Genomic DNA, 17,324 nt, shown 5'->3' with positions numbered 1-17,324 from the left:
TCTAGTGTAGCTGCTTGTGCTTGGCTGTGGCCTTTGGTCGGTCCTGTACCTGGTCTGAGAGATTCTACAGAAACTGCAACTTTGAATAGACTGCTACTTGCTCTACAAAATGTCTGAGTGTTTTTAGAGATAATTTCTTTGGATAAAAGGTAGTGAGGTGAACTACTTTCTCTAAGTAGCAGCAAGGTGTGTTGGCAAATCATTCCAATGGTAGAATGGTTAACAGGAGTAAGCTTTCATCTTTTTTCCTTGCCCTCTATTATTTCAACTTGATTCTTACCTTGCTCTTCCCAAATAAACAATAAACTTTCTGTATTGTCTGAGACCCAGTAGTATGTTCTAGGAGCATATTAATGTATTGCAATAAAGTTTTACTTTAGTTTCAAGCATATGAAGTACTTTTGGATGCAAATGGATTAAATACTTACTGTTTTTTGAGTCTGAGACAAAAAGGAAGGTCTCATCCCTTGTGTCACAGGAGATGAGAGGATTGTTTTCCGTAGGTATGCGATTCCTAGGAATTAATGTCTAGAGCTCTAACATCCCACTCCATACCTGTGGAAAACCACTTCTTTTGTAATTTTTTAAAGTTTAGGTGTGATTTCAAGTGCAGGTTTCAATGAAGTTCTCAGTACAAGGTAACAGGAAATGCAAAGTGAGTTGAAAAAGTATATTATTATATTTGCATAAAATGCATGATGGGAAAAACTCATAGAAAATTGATCTTTCTCTGAATATCTGCCTAGGGTCTAGAATAATCTTTTCATATATTTGAGTCAGAAGATGCTTTCAAAAATTGATAAATTTAATTTTAATGATTTCTGAGCTCTTAAAATTCCTTTACAAATGTATACACTGCATTTATTCAATATTGTGTGGAAAGTACCCTGTTACAAAAGTACCTTTAGTCCACTGTCAATCTACTTTTCGTCCCTTAAAATCTCAGTGTCAACGGTCCTTATATTTGTAATTCAAGTGTCAGAGGTGTTTGAACCAGAGCGACTCCATCTTGAATAGGGGCTGGGTAAAATAAGGCTGAGACCTACTGGGCTGCATTCACAGGAGGTTAGGCATTCTAAGTCACAGGAAGACATAGGAGGTTGGCACAAGGTACAGGTCACAAAGACCTTACTGATGAAAGGATGTGGTAAAGAAGCCGGCCAAACCCCACCAAAACCAAGATGGCAATGAAAGTTGCCTCTGATTGTCCTCACTGCTCATTATACGCTAATTATATTGCATTAGCATGCTAAAGAAGCATTCCCACCAGTATCATGACAGTTTACAAATGCCATGGCAATGTCAGGAAGTTGCCCTATATGGTCTTAAAAGAGGAAGAAACTTCAGTTCTGGGAATTGCCCACTCCTTTCCCAGAAAACTCATGAACAATCCACCCCTTGTTTAGCGTATAATCAAGAAATAACCGCAAAAATAGCCAACCAGTAGCCCTTGGCACTACACTGCCTACAGAGTAGCCATTCTTTATTCCTTTACTTTCCTAATAAACTTGCTTTTGAGGGAGAAAAAAGGACAAATCAGTTAGGTAGACAGCTAAGACTAGTCCTTGGAGAAGCAGCCTGCCTGAAAAATCATAGCTACAGGCAAAAATGGAGCAGCCTGGGGAAAACTCAGACTGTAACTGCTGCACTCTTAGAAAGTAAGGCCCAGCACAGAAGCCTTTTGTTCACTGTGTGATTAGTGGGCTCCCAGGAAAAAGTTTCCTGCTTTTTTCTGCTCTGTGGGAACTTCCACAGGGAGGAAAAGGGGCTTACTTAAAACAAACCCACAGTTATACAACAAGAGAAGCTATGCTTTGTGCTTGCCTAGAGACATCCCATAGCTGCACAGATAGAGGCAGTTATACAGACAGCTTTTCGGATAAGAGAAGTTACTCAAATAGCTACAGAGATGAGAGGAGTTTCTTACGAAAGCTTTTGGATTCAGCTGTAAAAACAGCAACCCACTTGGGCTCCCATCTCTGCTAGAGAGAGCTTTTCTCTTCTGCTTATTAAACTTTTGCTCCAACCTCACCCTTTGTGTCCATGCTCCTTAATTTTCTTGGTTTTGAGACAGTGAGCTCAGATAACACCTTTGACAACAAGACCATTGATCCTGACCTGTTTCACTTTCACTTTACTCTATGGACTCCCCTGAATTCTTTCTTGCATGAGGTCCAAGAATCTTCTTTTGGGGTTTCTATCAGATCCCTTTCCAGTAACAGAAGTGCTTAGGACACAATAATATTGTTTGCATTAAATTGAACTTGACTCATCTGTCTACTGTTTTAAGAATGGTACTCAATATGGGTGGTATTGCATAACAAAAGGTTGAACATTTGCCACACAATGCAGCTCACAAAGCTATCTACATTTGGTTTTGCTTCTGGAGCAGTTTGTAATGTACACAATTCCTTGTACTTTTTATATTTTGATGATAGTGAAGAACATTGACTATGAGTTGAAATTATTTGTAATTAAATGGATTAAATGGCTCTTAAATGGATGTCCAAGAGTTGGACTCTTTAATTGACTTTTGCCTTAGACTCTACTTGCAGTGGTCTTAAATGCAGTCTGCATGCCCTGTTCTATGACTGTGGATCCTGAACCATACCAAACCGGGGGAAACACAGTGGTTAGAGTTGTAGTGGCCCAGGCATTTATGAACTTTTATGTTCTTACTCTTCTCCTGAGCCCAAGCAATAGGCCAGTGAGTAAAGAATTATGTTGAGAATCCAGGCAAGAATCTTGATATTTCTACAATGACAGTAGGGATTCCTTGAGAAACCAATTTTCTGTTGGTGGATATTTCTATGAAGAGGATAATATTTCTTCCAGCAGCAGTTTTTTTTTGGTTCTGATTGACCTCAAGAATTGTACAACCACAACTTAGGTGTGTGTGGCCAGTTGAGGAGCTGAGAAACTTAAGCTACCATGTCCTATTCTTAGGTTGCTTTGGCTAGAACCCTCTAGAATTTGTAAAAACACAACGGATAGTATCAGCTTCTGCAGTATTCATGGCATAAGCTGGAGAAAAATTTCTAGTGCCATCTTATCTTGGTAATTGCCAGTAGATGGAGAATATGTCCATATAAAACTGATTATCTTTATTATATGAGAGATGCAGTATGCATCTTATCATTTCCACATATTTAGATAAAACATTTAATTGAAGCATTATCAAAAATATCTTGTTTTTAGCTTTTAAACATAAAAATAGACTTAAGTAAAGACTTTGAATGGTTTGGGGACTTTCTGTTAAATGTGGTCAGAATCTTTGCAGAGGTATTTTCTTTGTATCTTAGCTACATTTCATATCTATGTTTCTGAATTTCAACTTTTGCCTGGATCCTGAGATGTAAAGGGCATGCTGTGATAATGTGGGAAACAGAATTTGCTAGCATCTTTTGGGTAATATTAAATGAGCTAAGTGAGACTTTTTCAGTAATAAAATTTGCAAGTGAATGGATATCAGTTTTATCAACATAGTCATATTATTGAAGGAAATGAATGCTCTCTTACCTACTCATAGCTGTGTCTTAGAAGAGTTTATTTTAAAACTGCAACTGTCTATTTCAATGTTGAGAAGTGTCTCAAATGGCCAGATTAGGAGTTCTCCTTCTGACAGCCCCATTGGGATGCCATTCTATCACAGAAGGCTCCCCTTAAGGGGCTTCCTGCCTTCTCAAGGAGATTTCTCTCAGGGTTTAGTGCCAAAGATGAGCAGAGATTGTTCCCAGTGAATTCCCCAAGTTTCCCTTGTTGTTGTTTTGGTGCTGATAGTTTTCATTTATAATTTTCACTGCACATAGGAAGCATTGGCTGCCTGGTAGGCCAAACTTTTTGTATGTATTATGTCACTTAATCTTAACCACAATTCAGTAAGGTTGCTATTATCATCCACGGTTTTAAGAGAAGACTGAAGCTAGGAGAGCTTAAATATGTTGCTCAAAACCATAAAGTCGAAAAATTTCAAAGTGTATTCAGACGTTGGTTTGCATGACCTTGAAGCTCAAATTTTAGCTTCTTCGCTATACTCTTTTATTCAACATCATCAAGCTGTTAAGGTGGGTCTACAATGTTACAGCTAGAGGCTTAAAACAGAAGTATGATCAAATCCCCTTCTGAGGACAGATAGCGCCTTCCTATGGGGACATTAATAGCAGGGTCCTAGGGATTCACAATTGCCCCAGCCAAATCTCTTTCCTCTTCTTCCCTTTCTAATGATTGGCAAGGAAAGACGGATGAAGGAGCAAAATAACAGTGGAGACTGAAAGAGAAAATACCACTAACTGCTTGGGACAGAATAAGCTAGAAATTCCACAGCAAGTGATCAGGTGAAGAAGCAAAGCTTCCGCCCCATATCTATAGTCTGCATTTCTGGGATACCAACCCAGAAAGAAATCACATCCTTAGGCAAGGGTAAAATTAGAAGGAAGAAAAAAGCAGAATATTCCACTTTCTTTATCTTCAGATTTTATCAGAAACCTTAGCCCATCTAGTTGAGTTGGGGTTGTTATGTCTCTACTTGCCTTGGAATTGCAAGGTGGTTCTAGCAAATTTACATTAAAAAATGGTTTTGAATGAAAAATGTTGACAATGCACTTATTTATTATTTACTTTAGAATGTCTTATTTTAAAAATAACCCCCTTTATTGTGTATTCTGCATAGAGTCTCAAAGATGACATGGAAGAAACTTGTTCACATGCATGACATTTGTGGAAAAAGATAGATCAGGTCCTACTTGAAGGCAAAGTTGCTCTCAACAACTTGCCAGATAATTCGTACTAGGAGCTGGTATTAAGCAGAAACAATGTTTGTCGAAAAACAGCCTGATGAGCAAAAGCAATACTATGTCATCCCTTGAGAGAAACCATCATAGCCCATGAAAAGCATGAATTTTCCTCCTCTGTTATTTACATACAAATATTACGTTGTACTCTGTTTGAATTATCCATTTTACTTATGGAAGCTCTAGTAGTGTATATATGTAAATATATACAAACTAGTACACTTTTTTAACATTCTAAATCTTTTTAAGGTCCTAGTTTTAGCTACTTTTGTCAGAAAACAAAAAATTAAACATAATATCTATTATGGAACATAATATTTGAGAAATGGAGATTATTATAAGCAAACATGAAACTTCATCAGAAGGAAACATTAGAACACTTATTTTGGCTTTTGTTTTTTCCCATCTACTGGAGAGATGGGTTGAGTCCACATAACTATAGCCAATAGATCTGAGAGTAAATTCAGTTATTCTGATCCCGACAGCTGTTTTCTAGAAGCATCGCTTTTGGATATCTGGCACATATTTGTGCCTTGTCAGATCGATGAAGAAATACAAATTTTACAATGGAGTCTTCTGGCAGATTGTAGACTCAGGAATACTCAGAAGTCAGCAGCCTAGTTTTTCACTTGTATCTTCATAGATAACTACAAGGGTTATTTGACTAGTTTAATCAATGCTGACAAAAGTTCAAAATGGAGAGCTTCTCGGCATGAGCCATCTGACTTGGCTGTCTACCTAGATCAAGTAAAATGGGTGATTGCCAAATCTCTACTGTGTTTCACAACAAAGAAAATCAGTCAAAGAGGAGAATTGTCTTAGAGAAACTATTTAGAAGATTGACACTTTACAAAGGAAATCTTGACATTTAGCAGAGATCAAAAAGACCAAAATATTGGTGGTAACATTATATAAACACAATCTTCAGGAAAATATTTTTGGGCCATTGTTAATATTTCACATCCAAGTAGCTACACAGGATTGAAAAATAGATGACACACTTCCTTATATGGTCATTTGAGTCTGTCTTGAGATTATGTTTATTGGATCTATTATTTAAAAAAAGTTTAAACTGTTCTGGCAATCAACAAAAACATCTGCCATTTTATTACACTGATTCAAAAGGCATAAGGATTCTGAGCTGAGTTAAAAAAAGAAAATAATATGTGGGGAGCATGCGGTATGGAGAAATCAGTGAGAAATAAAGAGTACATTTTAATGCTTGACTTCCTGCATGGATGAAGTGATGAGCTCATTGACTATTACCTTTTGTGAACACTTAAATAGGAGCAAGAAAATTGCACATTTAAAACTGGGGAACAAACCACTGAAAGCCTAAGAATGAAAAATCCCCTATGATGACTCTTTGGAAGTATTTGCAGTGCATGAGAATCAACCTTTCTACAGCTGACACATGACTGTGGTTTAGATTACCTTTCATGCTGATCTCTTCCCTTGCAGTTATGGAGCTAGATGAAAGAGATGTTATTTTTTCAAACAATACAAAACCAAGAAATGGAGGTGAAAATGATGCCTTAGCCAGATGCTAATTTTAAGGTAAACGTTAAAGATCTAAGATAGAATAATGGATCCATTGCCTTGCAAAGCACTAGAAAGACTCGGACCTTCCGTTCAAGGTGCTTTGATCAGAGGTAGCATTTACTTTATGTGCTTCTATGGTGAACTTAACAAAAGATGGTTTTTCTTTGATGAGGTCGTAAATATTTGCTTGAACACAAAATATTACAGACAGAAGGGTCACCTTTTATGATGACTTTAATTCACATACCACAGTGGGTTTTGGTTCCATTGGCTGTCTTGCACAAACCGGACTCCTCAGTGTGGTATACTCCTTTCCTTCCAAATGCTCCACTTACTTTGGCTGTCCGTCTAATGTGCAGAGCAGAGTGGCCAGAGAGGAAAGAGGTTGGATGACCTAAAAGCAGGCACTTTCTTAGAGAATTAGAGCCTCCTACACATTCTTGAAGCAACCTGCTTCCACATACATGGTGGCTTCTAAGCTTGGTGAAGGTCGGAATGGCATGAGATCCTGTTAGGGCAATGGAGCAGTTTCTGCTTCCAGATTTTCTAGCTGAAAGGAGAGAAAGAGCAAAGACAGTGAACATTTCAGATGTGGTTGCAGCACACATTTATTGAGCATCTTCTGCCCATAGGAACTATACTGAAGACCTTCTCGTATACTTTCACCTGCAAGTTTCAGTTTCTCTTAAATGTCAAGACATTAATCAATCTCTTCAGACATTTTGAATAATCTTCTGGCTCATTATGAATATGCTCTTCATTTGTGTATACTACTGAAAACAACTGTATAGTCATTGTAGAGATATTATTGATACCTTCCTTGAAAAAATACCTTCTAATCGAAACTCTTTCTCCCTCTTTGTTACCCTCTTCCTCCCTCGTTAGCCTCAAATCATTTATGACTTGATCAACATTTTGAAAGAAAAGCAATGCTTTTTTCAGTACTTCTGATCTTCTTTATTTCCAGATAAAGATATTTTTATTTTTACCCAATTCTCAAAATTAATGATATTTTTTCCTGTAACTGATTTGAATTACACCCCACCTGATCGCCACTGTAAAGCTGGCATATGTGTTGAACAGTAACAAAATTTGCTCAGACACATGGAAATGTGACCTGGTATTTTCAGGTAAGGAAAGAGGACTGTGGAAATATAACAAGTTCTGTAATTAACAAATAATTTTTGCTATCATTCATTATAATATTGCTGAGGAGAAAAGCAGATGTTTGTATAATAAGTGTAAAAGGGTAAAAGATCATTTTTAAAAAATTTTATTTTGGTAAATTTGCTTTATCCATGTGCTTTACCATCTGCTTTATCTCTCTTTCTATCTCTCTCTCTTTCTCTTTCTCTCTCTCTCTGTTTCTCTCTCTCTCTCACACACACACCCCATTTTTTTAAACCATTTGTTGCTTTACCCTTAAATATTTCAGTACATGTTTTCTAATAATAAAGAATAGGTCAGGCCATTCTCATTTTAGGGAGAGGCAGTCCATCATGGCCAGAAGTGTCCCTGCACACCCTGGCTGACCCTGAGAAATTGTAAGGTCTAACTGTCCTTTGACTCTGATCGTTTCTGTAGCTGGTCACACAGGCAATTAAGTAGGCACAGGTGACCACAGCACTGACCACAATGTGGCTGCTTGCTCCTAGGGGAGGTTGGTTTATTGCTCCCCCACGTGCTGAGACTTAAGCTCTGGGTTCCTCAACTGTGATATGACCCACTATGTGTGTACTGCCATCTGGTTCCATCGTATTGCCTTGTGGGATTTGGGAGTAGGGAAACTGGCACTATTACGCTAAAGCTTCTGCTGTTTGCTGTGCTGTGAGTAGTCAATTGTCTGAGTCTTTTGTCTAATTTTGGCACCTATAGAGTGGCAAAGCAACCTACTTGCTTGCTTAGTCATCTCCTTTGGAATCCTGTTACTTCTTGCCATCTTCTAAGGGGTTGAGATTCTTCCCAAAGTGGCACAAAGTGCAGGGTGCCAAGACAGACAACAACTTTTTGGAAGAATAAAAAGGCAAGAACTCATAAGCTGGGTTCAGGGACATTTGTGAACTCCCTGGGTCTGGTAGCAAATATTCTGGTCCAAATGGTGCAGAAGGTGGGCAGCGAGTGGTCCACCTCTGTCCTATCTGTTGATGAACAAGAGTTGAGCCAATAGATGGAGGCTGAAAAGTGAGGGATAAAATCCAACAAGCTGCCCTGGTTTCTGTTTGCTCTCCTATAGGGTAAAGGACCGAGAGAACATTCCGGGCCCCATTAGGGAGGAAAGCACAACTGTGTCAAGTTGAAAGTTACAATTGTATACACCTGAAGGGCAATGTATTCCCACAGAGAGTACTAAGATGCAGATCCATGGGGAGAGAGAAAGGAAAGAAGTCCAGGGGTGCTTTGATCAGCAGACAGAGGGGCTGTTCGACACTTGGCTGCTGCACTGGTGTAATTAAGGAGTAAGAAAGTTATGTCTTAGAGCATGCAGAACTGAGGCTGTCTCATGTGGGACCCTGTACTTTAAAACACTGTGCAAATTACGTCATTTAGACAGAATCATGTCCCACAATAAGGTTTGCTACCCTGGATTTCTGTTTTAGTGACTACATTATGGCCAATCCCAGAAGATTTTCCTTTCATTTCCTCCCCTCCCCTCCCCCTCCCTTCCCTTCCCTTCCCTTCCCTTCCCTTCCCTTCCCTTCTCTTCCCTTCCTTTCCTTTTTTTTCTTTTTTTGAGGCAGAGTCTCATTCTGTCACCCAGGCTAGAGTGCAGTGGCACGATCTTGCCTGATTGCAACCTCCACCTCCCAGATTCAAGCAATTCTTATGCTTCAGCCTCTCAAGTAGCTGGAATTATAAGCATGTGCCACCATGCCCAGCTAATTTTTGTATTTTTAGTAGAGACGGGGTTTCCCATGTTGACCAGGCTAGTCTTGAGCACTTGACCTCAAGTGATCCACACGCCTTGGCCTCCAAAAGTGGTGGGATTACAGGCATGAGGCACCATGCCCAAGTGAAGAAGGTTTTCTTAAGTGAATAAAATCTCATGAAATCCCACGGAGGAATCTATTTAAGGCCTGAGGGCTGAAGCTGCCCTAGACTTGTTCTGTCCTGGACAGAATGACAGCTTTGACAACAAACCCTCACCCAGAGCATGACCAATGCATTTTTAAGATGGCGTTTCTTCCTCCATGGTAGAGGACTCCACTACTTTTCTTGCCTCACTCTGTCACCCAGGCTGGAGTGCAGTGGTACAATCTCAGCTCACCTCAACCTCCACTCCCAGGCTCAAGCAATTTCCCACCTCAGTCTCCCATATAGCTGGGACCACAGACATGCAACACCACACCAGGCTAATTTTTGTATTTTTGGTAGAGACGGGGTTTCACCATGTTGCCCAGGCTGGTCTCGAACTCCTGAGCTCAAGCGGTCTACCCATCTCAGCCTCCCAAAGGGCTGGGATTACAAGCATGAGCCACTGTGCTGCCTTATGTTGCTTTTTGATATCCATGCTCAAATGACTAAGTACTAGGTCCTCCTGAGGGATTGCACTAAGTTCTCTTGAGGTCATTCTCTTGTAAGGACCACACATTTAACTACCCAGATTTGATACAAAAAAAAAAAAAAAAAAATTGGAAAGGAAGTAACTCTATCCACTGGGCAGGGCTGTTTAGAGCCCTGTTATCTACTACTTTTGTGGCTCCCAGGGCTGAATGTGTAATTGCTATTGATAATTTACATCCTTGTTCTGTAAATATTCATGATGTCCAGGGGAGATTGTTTTGTTTGGAAGAGCCCTTTGTAGAGAGGGAGAGAAGGATGCATGCACAACTGGACACAACTTGGCTTTGGTTCTCTTCTAAGTTTAAAAAAAAAAATTCAGAATTCCAGAAGGAGAAAAGGAAACCATAGCCTTGATCAAAGGCTTAAATACAATGTGACTAATGAAAAATGTAGTATCTCAATGTAACAGCTTTGTATGGCCAGTGAAAAAAAGCTAATGGGAATCTGGAGGCTTGTGGTAGATCATTGCCAACTGAATTTTGTTGGTATTATAGTCCTGGCTGTTACAAACATTGTGACTGTAAATGAATCAATTCTCTGTGATTGCACCTGGTGTGCCATTTTGGACTTTGGCCATGTATTTTTCTCAATCCCTTTTGCACCCAAAGATTAAGACCCCTTCCCTGGCTGACCCTCCAAAACATGTTCACTGGGCTGTTGCAGTACTACTTGAATTTCCCTGTTGTTTATCGCCAGTAGGTGAGTCAAAACATGGGACAAGCCTCTCTCTCTTTCTCTCTCTTTTTTTTTTTTTTGCAGAGAAATTGGGCTTACTATGTTGATGATATTCTATTGAAAGGTCTCAATAAAATTAGCCAATGCTAAATCACATGAAGGCCCAGAAAGGCTCTCAATTCTGATAAGATACAGGACCAGCTACCCAAGTCAAAATCTCCAAAACAATGTGGACTAAGACTCAAAAGTTGATCCTAGACTATAAATAAAATATTCTTTGCTCTATGGCTCTCCTAAGAGAAAGGAAGCCTGGCACTTAATTGGACTATTTAGATCTTAGGGATAATACATGCCTTACCTATGCATGCCTCCTGTTGAGTCCTATGTACAAGTTGATTAGAAAGTCTGCCATATATGGCTGGGGACCTAAGCTGCAGGTGACACTTGGGTCAGTGTAGCAGGTTGTTGCAGCAGACCACCCAGGGGACCCTTTTCAACTCCAGGCTTCTGGAAAGGGAAACAATCTCCACCTGGAGGTACCCCTTAGCATTCTGGACTCACTGCTTCCCTGGCACCACTCCCCACTTCATTGGGGAAAGGACACCTTAGACCCTGGAGGTGCTCAGAGGAGGGAAAAATGAATGCTCTTTTTGTCTCTGAATCTCAATCTCTCACTTGGCAAAATGAGAGGCTGGTCCATCAGAGACAAGCAGCAGCTCTGACTGCCAACCTGTACCACTGCTGGATTTATCAGATGAATTTATCATCCTCATCCATGTGCTGTGGGATCAGAAAATCTCCTGTTGGCCTGCTTGGTCCAGAATTATTCTACCGTGCCTGGTGTATCAAAGACAGCTCCCCCAGATGAATCACCCTTTTACCCGCGCAACCACTCAGACAGCTCCTACTGATTCATGTGCTTCTCCTGACACCGAGTGCCCTTGAGTCATGCTATGTAGGGCTGTCCAGGTGACAACTACTTGGTGACCCTGCCCGTGGAGCTTAACCAAACCAAGGTCATGGTGATCCAAATCAAGTTATATGTTCATATGTGGGAGAGAGTGGCCCAGAGGATATCCATCCACTGTCGCATGTGGGGGTTGCTATTTGGTTCATCTTTGAGTTCTTGCAATGATTGGCAATGGCACCACTCTTTGGATTTCATTCCCTTTGTTAGTTCCCTAGGTAAAGAAGGCTATCCTGCCTGAGGGATATGTGGTTTTCTATTCCCATACAGAAGGGTGAGTACTGTTACCCAGCAAGAGCATCCACATTTTAGAGACAGGTCAGGACCCTATTCTTAAGTTTAGCTACCATAGCCAACGAGATGGAACAAACCATAGAACATCAACAGGTCGGTCTTCACTCCCTGATTGTAAATGGGTCATCGATTGACCTTAGACTACAGGCTGGCTGCATGGGGGAGAATTTGTATGGTTGCCAACTGTTCCTGTTGTGTTTGGATTAATATCCACGGTATGGTGGAGCAATCCATGCATACTGTAAGAAAGGAAGCTAGGTGCTTTTCTGAAATTTGACCTATTTCTTCTCTGTGACTTGTTTAGTTGAGTCTGGGATCCTGGAGTGCATGGTTGAGGTCAATACTACAGACTGACCTCATCTCGTCGATGGGATTCTGTTGACAATAGCCGTAATCCAGTATTGACTGAAATAAGTGGAAACAGATTTGGTCCTAGTCCTTGTCAATATATCTAATTCAAGTTGCTGATGGGGTGCCATAATCATATAAAAATTTAAGTTCAGCCAAGAATGTGCTAGGCTGAATGTCAATTATTGGGAGAGGGCGTCCACTGAACAACCCTGCCCATTCTTACTGACTGAGCTGAACTGCAAGATCTAATTATCTTCTCACCCTGAGTTGTTTCTACAGCTAGTCATATAGTCAATTAACAACCTTCACTGCCTGACCACATGAGGACCACAGCATTTTGAGACTCTGCCTCCTGGGGAAGGAGGATTAATTTGTTCACTGCTTGCTACAAAAGACACTGAACCCGTATCTCTGAGCTCCTCAGCTGCTGTGCAACTCATCGTATGTGTAGCAGCTATTTGTGTTCATTGTGTCACATCACAAGACACAAAGGCAAAGGAACTGGCATTAGCATGCTGATACTTGTGCTGTTTACTGTGCTGTGAGTAATAAGTGGTTTTCTCTGGTCTACTGAGTCACACTGTCTATTTCTAGCACCCACAGAATTGTGACAAACCAACCTGCTTGCTTGCTAAGATATCTCCTTTGCAGTTTTGGAACTCTCTACCATTTTCCAAAGCTGGGTTTCTTTTCTGGTGGTAACCACAGTACAGTCAGTAGATTTGACATTTGACATTAGATACGATGCTTAGACACATATGTTAGATACATAGATATCCAACACATATGTTGGATACACAATTTTCTGCTATCGGTTTTCTATTTTTGTCAACAATTTTTTTAAACTATAGTTTTTTCAGGAAGTAAATTAGCAAATTTCCTTGGGCTATTTTTGGTCATATTTTAAAAAATTAAATGTTTGAAAAGCTTTTAAGGTTCAAACTGAAGTTGAACTTTTAATCTTTATCCACACAAAGATTGGTGTGTATTTCCTGCACTTTTGGAACTAAAGAAAATTGAAGAGATTATCTTTTCCACTTTGTCAATCTATGGAAGCAAACATAACCTTGAGAGGTGAAGTGGTGTGCCCAGGTGCATCGCAGGAGGAAAGCTGGTTTAATATTTTTATTTTGCGGCCACTCTCTTCCACCTCCATTTCTTCTTTCCTCTTTGTGATGCCATTCAAAATTACAATTGTAGGCAATAACAGGCTTGGGTACTTTTGAAGCCGATCAGAGTTTAAGCCAGTAACAGGCTTCAAAATCTCATTTATTACAGAAACCATAAAAACAGAACCATACAGAAAAGCTTGGGAGCTGATGACTCATAGGCAAAGATCTCCATGTACCTAAATAATAATAATAGGAAACGCATCCCCTCTTCCAAGCTCCATTGCCTGAATCAGACATATGGAATCTATAGTACAAAGGCTCCAACTTCAGCAAAGAAGAATTCACGGAGAGGTGGAATAATCTGGTAGTCCAAAAGATCCAGACCCGATCTGCCAATGCTTTCTTGATCTGCCAATGCTGTGAATATGGACTTATTTTGTTCAATATAATACATCTCTCTTTCAGAAGAGAAAGCTTTGGTCATTACATTTATTGTTCACCAACAGAAGCTGGCCCTGGAGTCTGAATGGCGTAATCAGTCAAACCCAGAAATGAGTCCTAATTCTTTTTTTTTGAGACAGAGTCTCGCTCTGTCGTCCAGGCTGGAGTGCAGCAGTGCGTTCTCTGTTCACTGCAAGCTCTGCCTGGGTTCACGCCATTCTCCTGCCTCAGCCTCCTGAGTAGCTGGGACTACAGGTGCCTGCCACCACATCGGGCTAGTTTTTTGAATTTTTAGTAGAGACAGGATTTCACCGTGTTGGCCAGGATGGTCTCGATCTCCTGACCTCGTGATCCACCTGCCTTGGCCACCCAAAGTGCTGGGATTACAGGCTTGAGCCACTGTGCCCGGCCAATGAGTCCTAATTCTTGAGTAGTCAAAAGAGCTCAGAAACTCCTGCTTGTGAAGGGATCCCTTAAGCAACCATAAGCAACCCTTAAGCCAGGGGATGAAAAACTCACACAAATGGTCTCCATTAGGGCTAGCACCAGAACCCAGGCTCTCTGGCTTCCAATCTTACATTCTTTCACAGGCAAATATTGTAATTGTTAGCCCTTGGTATTCTCACAGTTGAGTTTAGATGACTTTTAAAATAAATCTATTTTCTGGAAAGATATTTCATTCAAAAACAGAACAATGTGCCAATTATAATGCTTATTCTTAGCCATGTATTGTTTAATTCAGTGATTTATACTCCAAAGCTACATACATTTTTTTCTTATACTATCACTGGAAAACAAAGCAAAACAAAAGTGAAAACCCAAGTAAAACAAAAGGGAAAAAAACCCTGCTCTATTTTCAGAGATAGGAAATTTTAATGTCTTTTTGTATACCAAAGTATTTAGAGAATATATTTTAAATGAGTAAGAATAAGAGTTTAACAATCAATTTTAGGATTCTGATTAATGCCTAGAATTATGAGATTTTGCCAATTATTCAGTGAAACATTGAATTTTGAATATTTTCATGCCTAACTGGGACTGATTATCTGCAGTGGCTTTTAAATATTGCTTAGTGAAACCTTTATTCTGTGAGATGTTATAAGGTGTCCCTTGAAAAACTGGGCCTGTGCTCAGATAAATTGGAGAACTGTAGATTTTTGGCTTAGAAAATAAAATGTGTATGTATGTAACACACACACACGCACACACACACACACATACACACACACACACACACACACACACACAGAAAGAAAGAGAGAGAGAGAGAGAGAGAGAGAAAGGCTTTTCAAAGCCCTTTAAATGCTTATACTTATTATCAGTCCCCATGACCAAAATAAGATAGGCCACATTTCCTAACATTTGTCTATAGAGCTTCTCATTCATGGACCACCATTAGCATTTCACTGTAGCAGTGTTCTACAAGAAGTTGGTAGAACATGTGAAAACTGAAAACCTGGCTGGGCGCGGTGGTCACACCCATAATCCCAGCACTTTGGGAGGCCAAGGCAGGCGGATCACAAGGTCAGGAGATCGAGACTATCCTGGCTAACATGGGGAAACCCTGTCTCTACTAAAAATACAAAAAATTAGCCAGGCATAGTGGCGGGCGCCTGCAGTCCCAGCTACTCGGGAGGTTGAAGCAGCAGAATGATGTGAACCCAGGAGGCGGAGCTTGCAGTGAGCCGAGATCACGCCACTGCACTCCAGCCTTGGCGATAGACCAAGACTCTGTCTCAAAAAAAAAAAAAAAAAAAAAGAAAGAAAGAAAACCAAAAGCCTTATTCAAAGGGTCATTCCCTCTGATTCTCTAATCATCAAATCTTACATCTGAATTCCCTCAATGTCCTTTTCATGTAGGCAAAATGCTGATGTTTGAATATTAGACTTCCAGTAACAAGAAAATCTCTGTAACTCAAAGCTTAGAAAATTCTAAACTCATCAAGTTGTATACATTAAATAGGTACATCTTTTTGTAAGTCAATCATGTCTCAAGAAAGTGGCTTAAAAACTTTTTTGCGTTTGGTTGTACTGGAATAGCTTTCTCTGTAACCTCTACCCATTGGCTTTAATAAGTGGGGTTATGTTGGATAAGTCCAATTCCCAATTCACATTGCTTTAAGTATATGAAGACAGCTATGTTGTCCTTTCTGATCCTTCTATTTCCCAGGGTAATCATGAGCAATTATTTTAATTCCCTCTGCCATCTTGGTTATTCATCTCTGAACACAATCTAATTTGCTTATTTCATTCCTGAAGTGTATTGTCTATTAGAGTGAGGCGAACATTTCTTTGGTTCTAGACACTAAAATTCTGTTGATGAGACCTATAATTTCAATGGGTTAGATGGCTTATATCATCATATTGTTGTTCCATGAAATAAAATCCCCATGACTTATTTCTTATGTGCTACCACTCACATTCTATGTTTCTATAGTTGGATTTTTGGACTAAAATCTTTCTGTAGTAATTACTGTATTTTTAATTTTAGCGAACACTTCTAGTATGCTTGGGTTTTCATCTTATCACCGAGGTTATCAAGCATTCTTCCGTTGATTGAAACTGTTAAGAGGGGAGTCAATTGAAAGTTTATAAACCGGGGCTAGAGGCCCTACTTAGGACGGTCAGAGTCCCTTCTAAGATTTAGGGCATTAGAGACCCCTCTCAGTAAAGTCCCTCTCGGCTAAGAACAGCTTTGATGCTATGGGATATTAACTGCTATTCTCTTGGGAATAATCTGTCTTGCACTCTTCACTGATGGCTGTGGATGACAGGGTTGGACATGTACAGGACCGTGGGACATGGGGAGCTTTTTCTTCCCTAAAAGGGGAAACTTGAGAACTAATAGGAATGCTGGTAAAGATCCTTTTGCTACTGAGAAGCAGCTGCCTGAACTTTTACAGTGTCACTGCAACAGGTGGGTCTTTCTCTGGCCTTCCTGATCCTTTCACCTTCCCCACCCTGCCACGGGCAACGCTTTTCTCTCTCTCCCTTTCCTTTCCTATCTTTTCTGTTACTCAAGACAACTGTCTTGCCCAGAGACCACGTGTTGAAACTCCAAGTCAGAGGTCGGATTAAAGATGACGGGGCCCATCTGGGGGTAAATTTAAGGCTTGCTAGTTTGATATGGGTGCTAAGCGGAGTGGCTAATGTCTATGCTTTATCACATGTATTTTGCTCTGGCCAGAATGAAAAAAAAATTTTCCTTTATAATGTGACTTGGCTTCTAGGGCAATGGTGCCACAAGCCAGATCACTAGGGCTGCTCAGGGAAAGGGAACCCAGAAGCCTGGCATGCTGGCAAAAAAGTAAGAATTTCTTACCAGTCAGATTTCTGTCTTCTCCCTCTCTGTGCAAATGGTTGAATGAATGGCAATAAAATAAAATAATCAGTGTTTATCTCCTCTGTAGAGTTTTGATTAATGCAAAAAAGAATTCTAAGGCTATTCTTAAGCTGGTGCATTTTGTGTTATGAGGTCGTTTTTCTTTGTTGAGGGATGCTGTAGGATAGAACACGGGCTTAGAATACCTGTAAGCCCCAGCAAGCTGGTCAGTAAGAAAGTTGGCTGGACGTCCTTGAAACCAACCAAAA

At 40.2% G+C, this 17,324-nt stretch overlaps 1 protein-coding gene across 2 annotated transcripts in view; it reads right to left on the bottom strand.

Moving 5' to 3' along the window:
• Nucleotides 1–4,631: 4,631 nt before the first annotated feature.
• OPRM1 (opioid receptor mu 1) overlaps nt 4,632–17,324 on the bottom strand; it is an 89,685-nt gene continuing 76,992 nt past the window's right edge. The window contains exon 4 of one of the 2 annotated variants that reach the window (XM_074037306.1): nt 4,632–6,882. In XM_074037306.1, the coding sequence (XP_073893407.1) occupies nt 6,844–6,882 (39 nt within the window). In that variant the 3' untranslated portion in view covers nt 4,632–6,843. Of the gene's footprint in view, nt 6,883–16,073; nt 17,082–17,324 lie in introns of those variants that run through there. The other variant, XM_065543609.1, reaches the window with a different exon arrangement.

Source organism: Macaca fascicularis, chromosome 4, assembly GCF_037993035.2.
Source record: "Macaca fascicularis isolate 582-1 chromosome 4, T2T-MFA8v1.1".
Taxonomy (NCBI): domain Eukaryota; kingdom Metazoa; phylum Chordata; class Mammalia; order Primates; family Cercopithecidae; genus Macaca; species Macaca fascicularis.
Note: the sequence above shows the minus strand (reverse complement) of the source record. Positions and strands in the feature narration are given on the sequence as shown.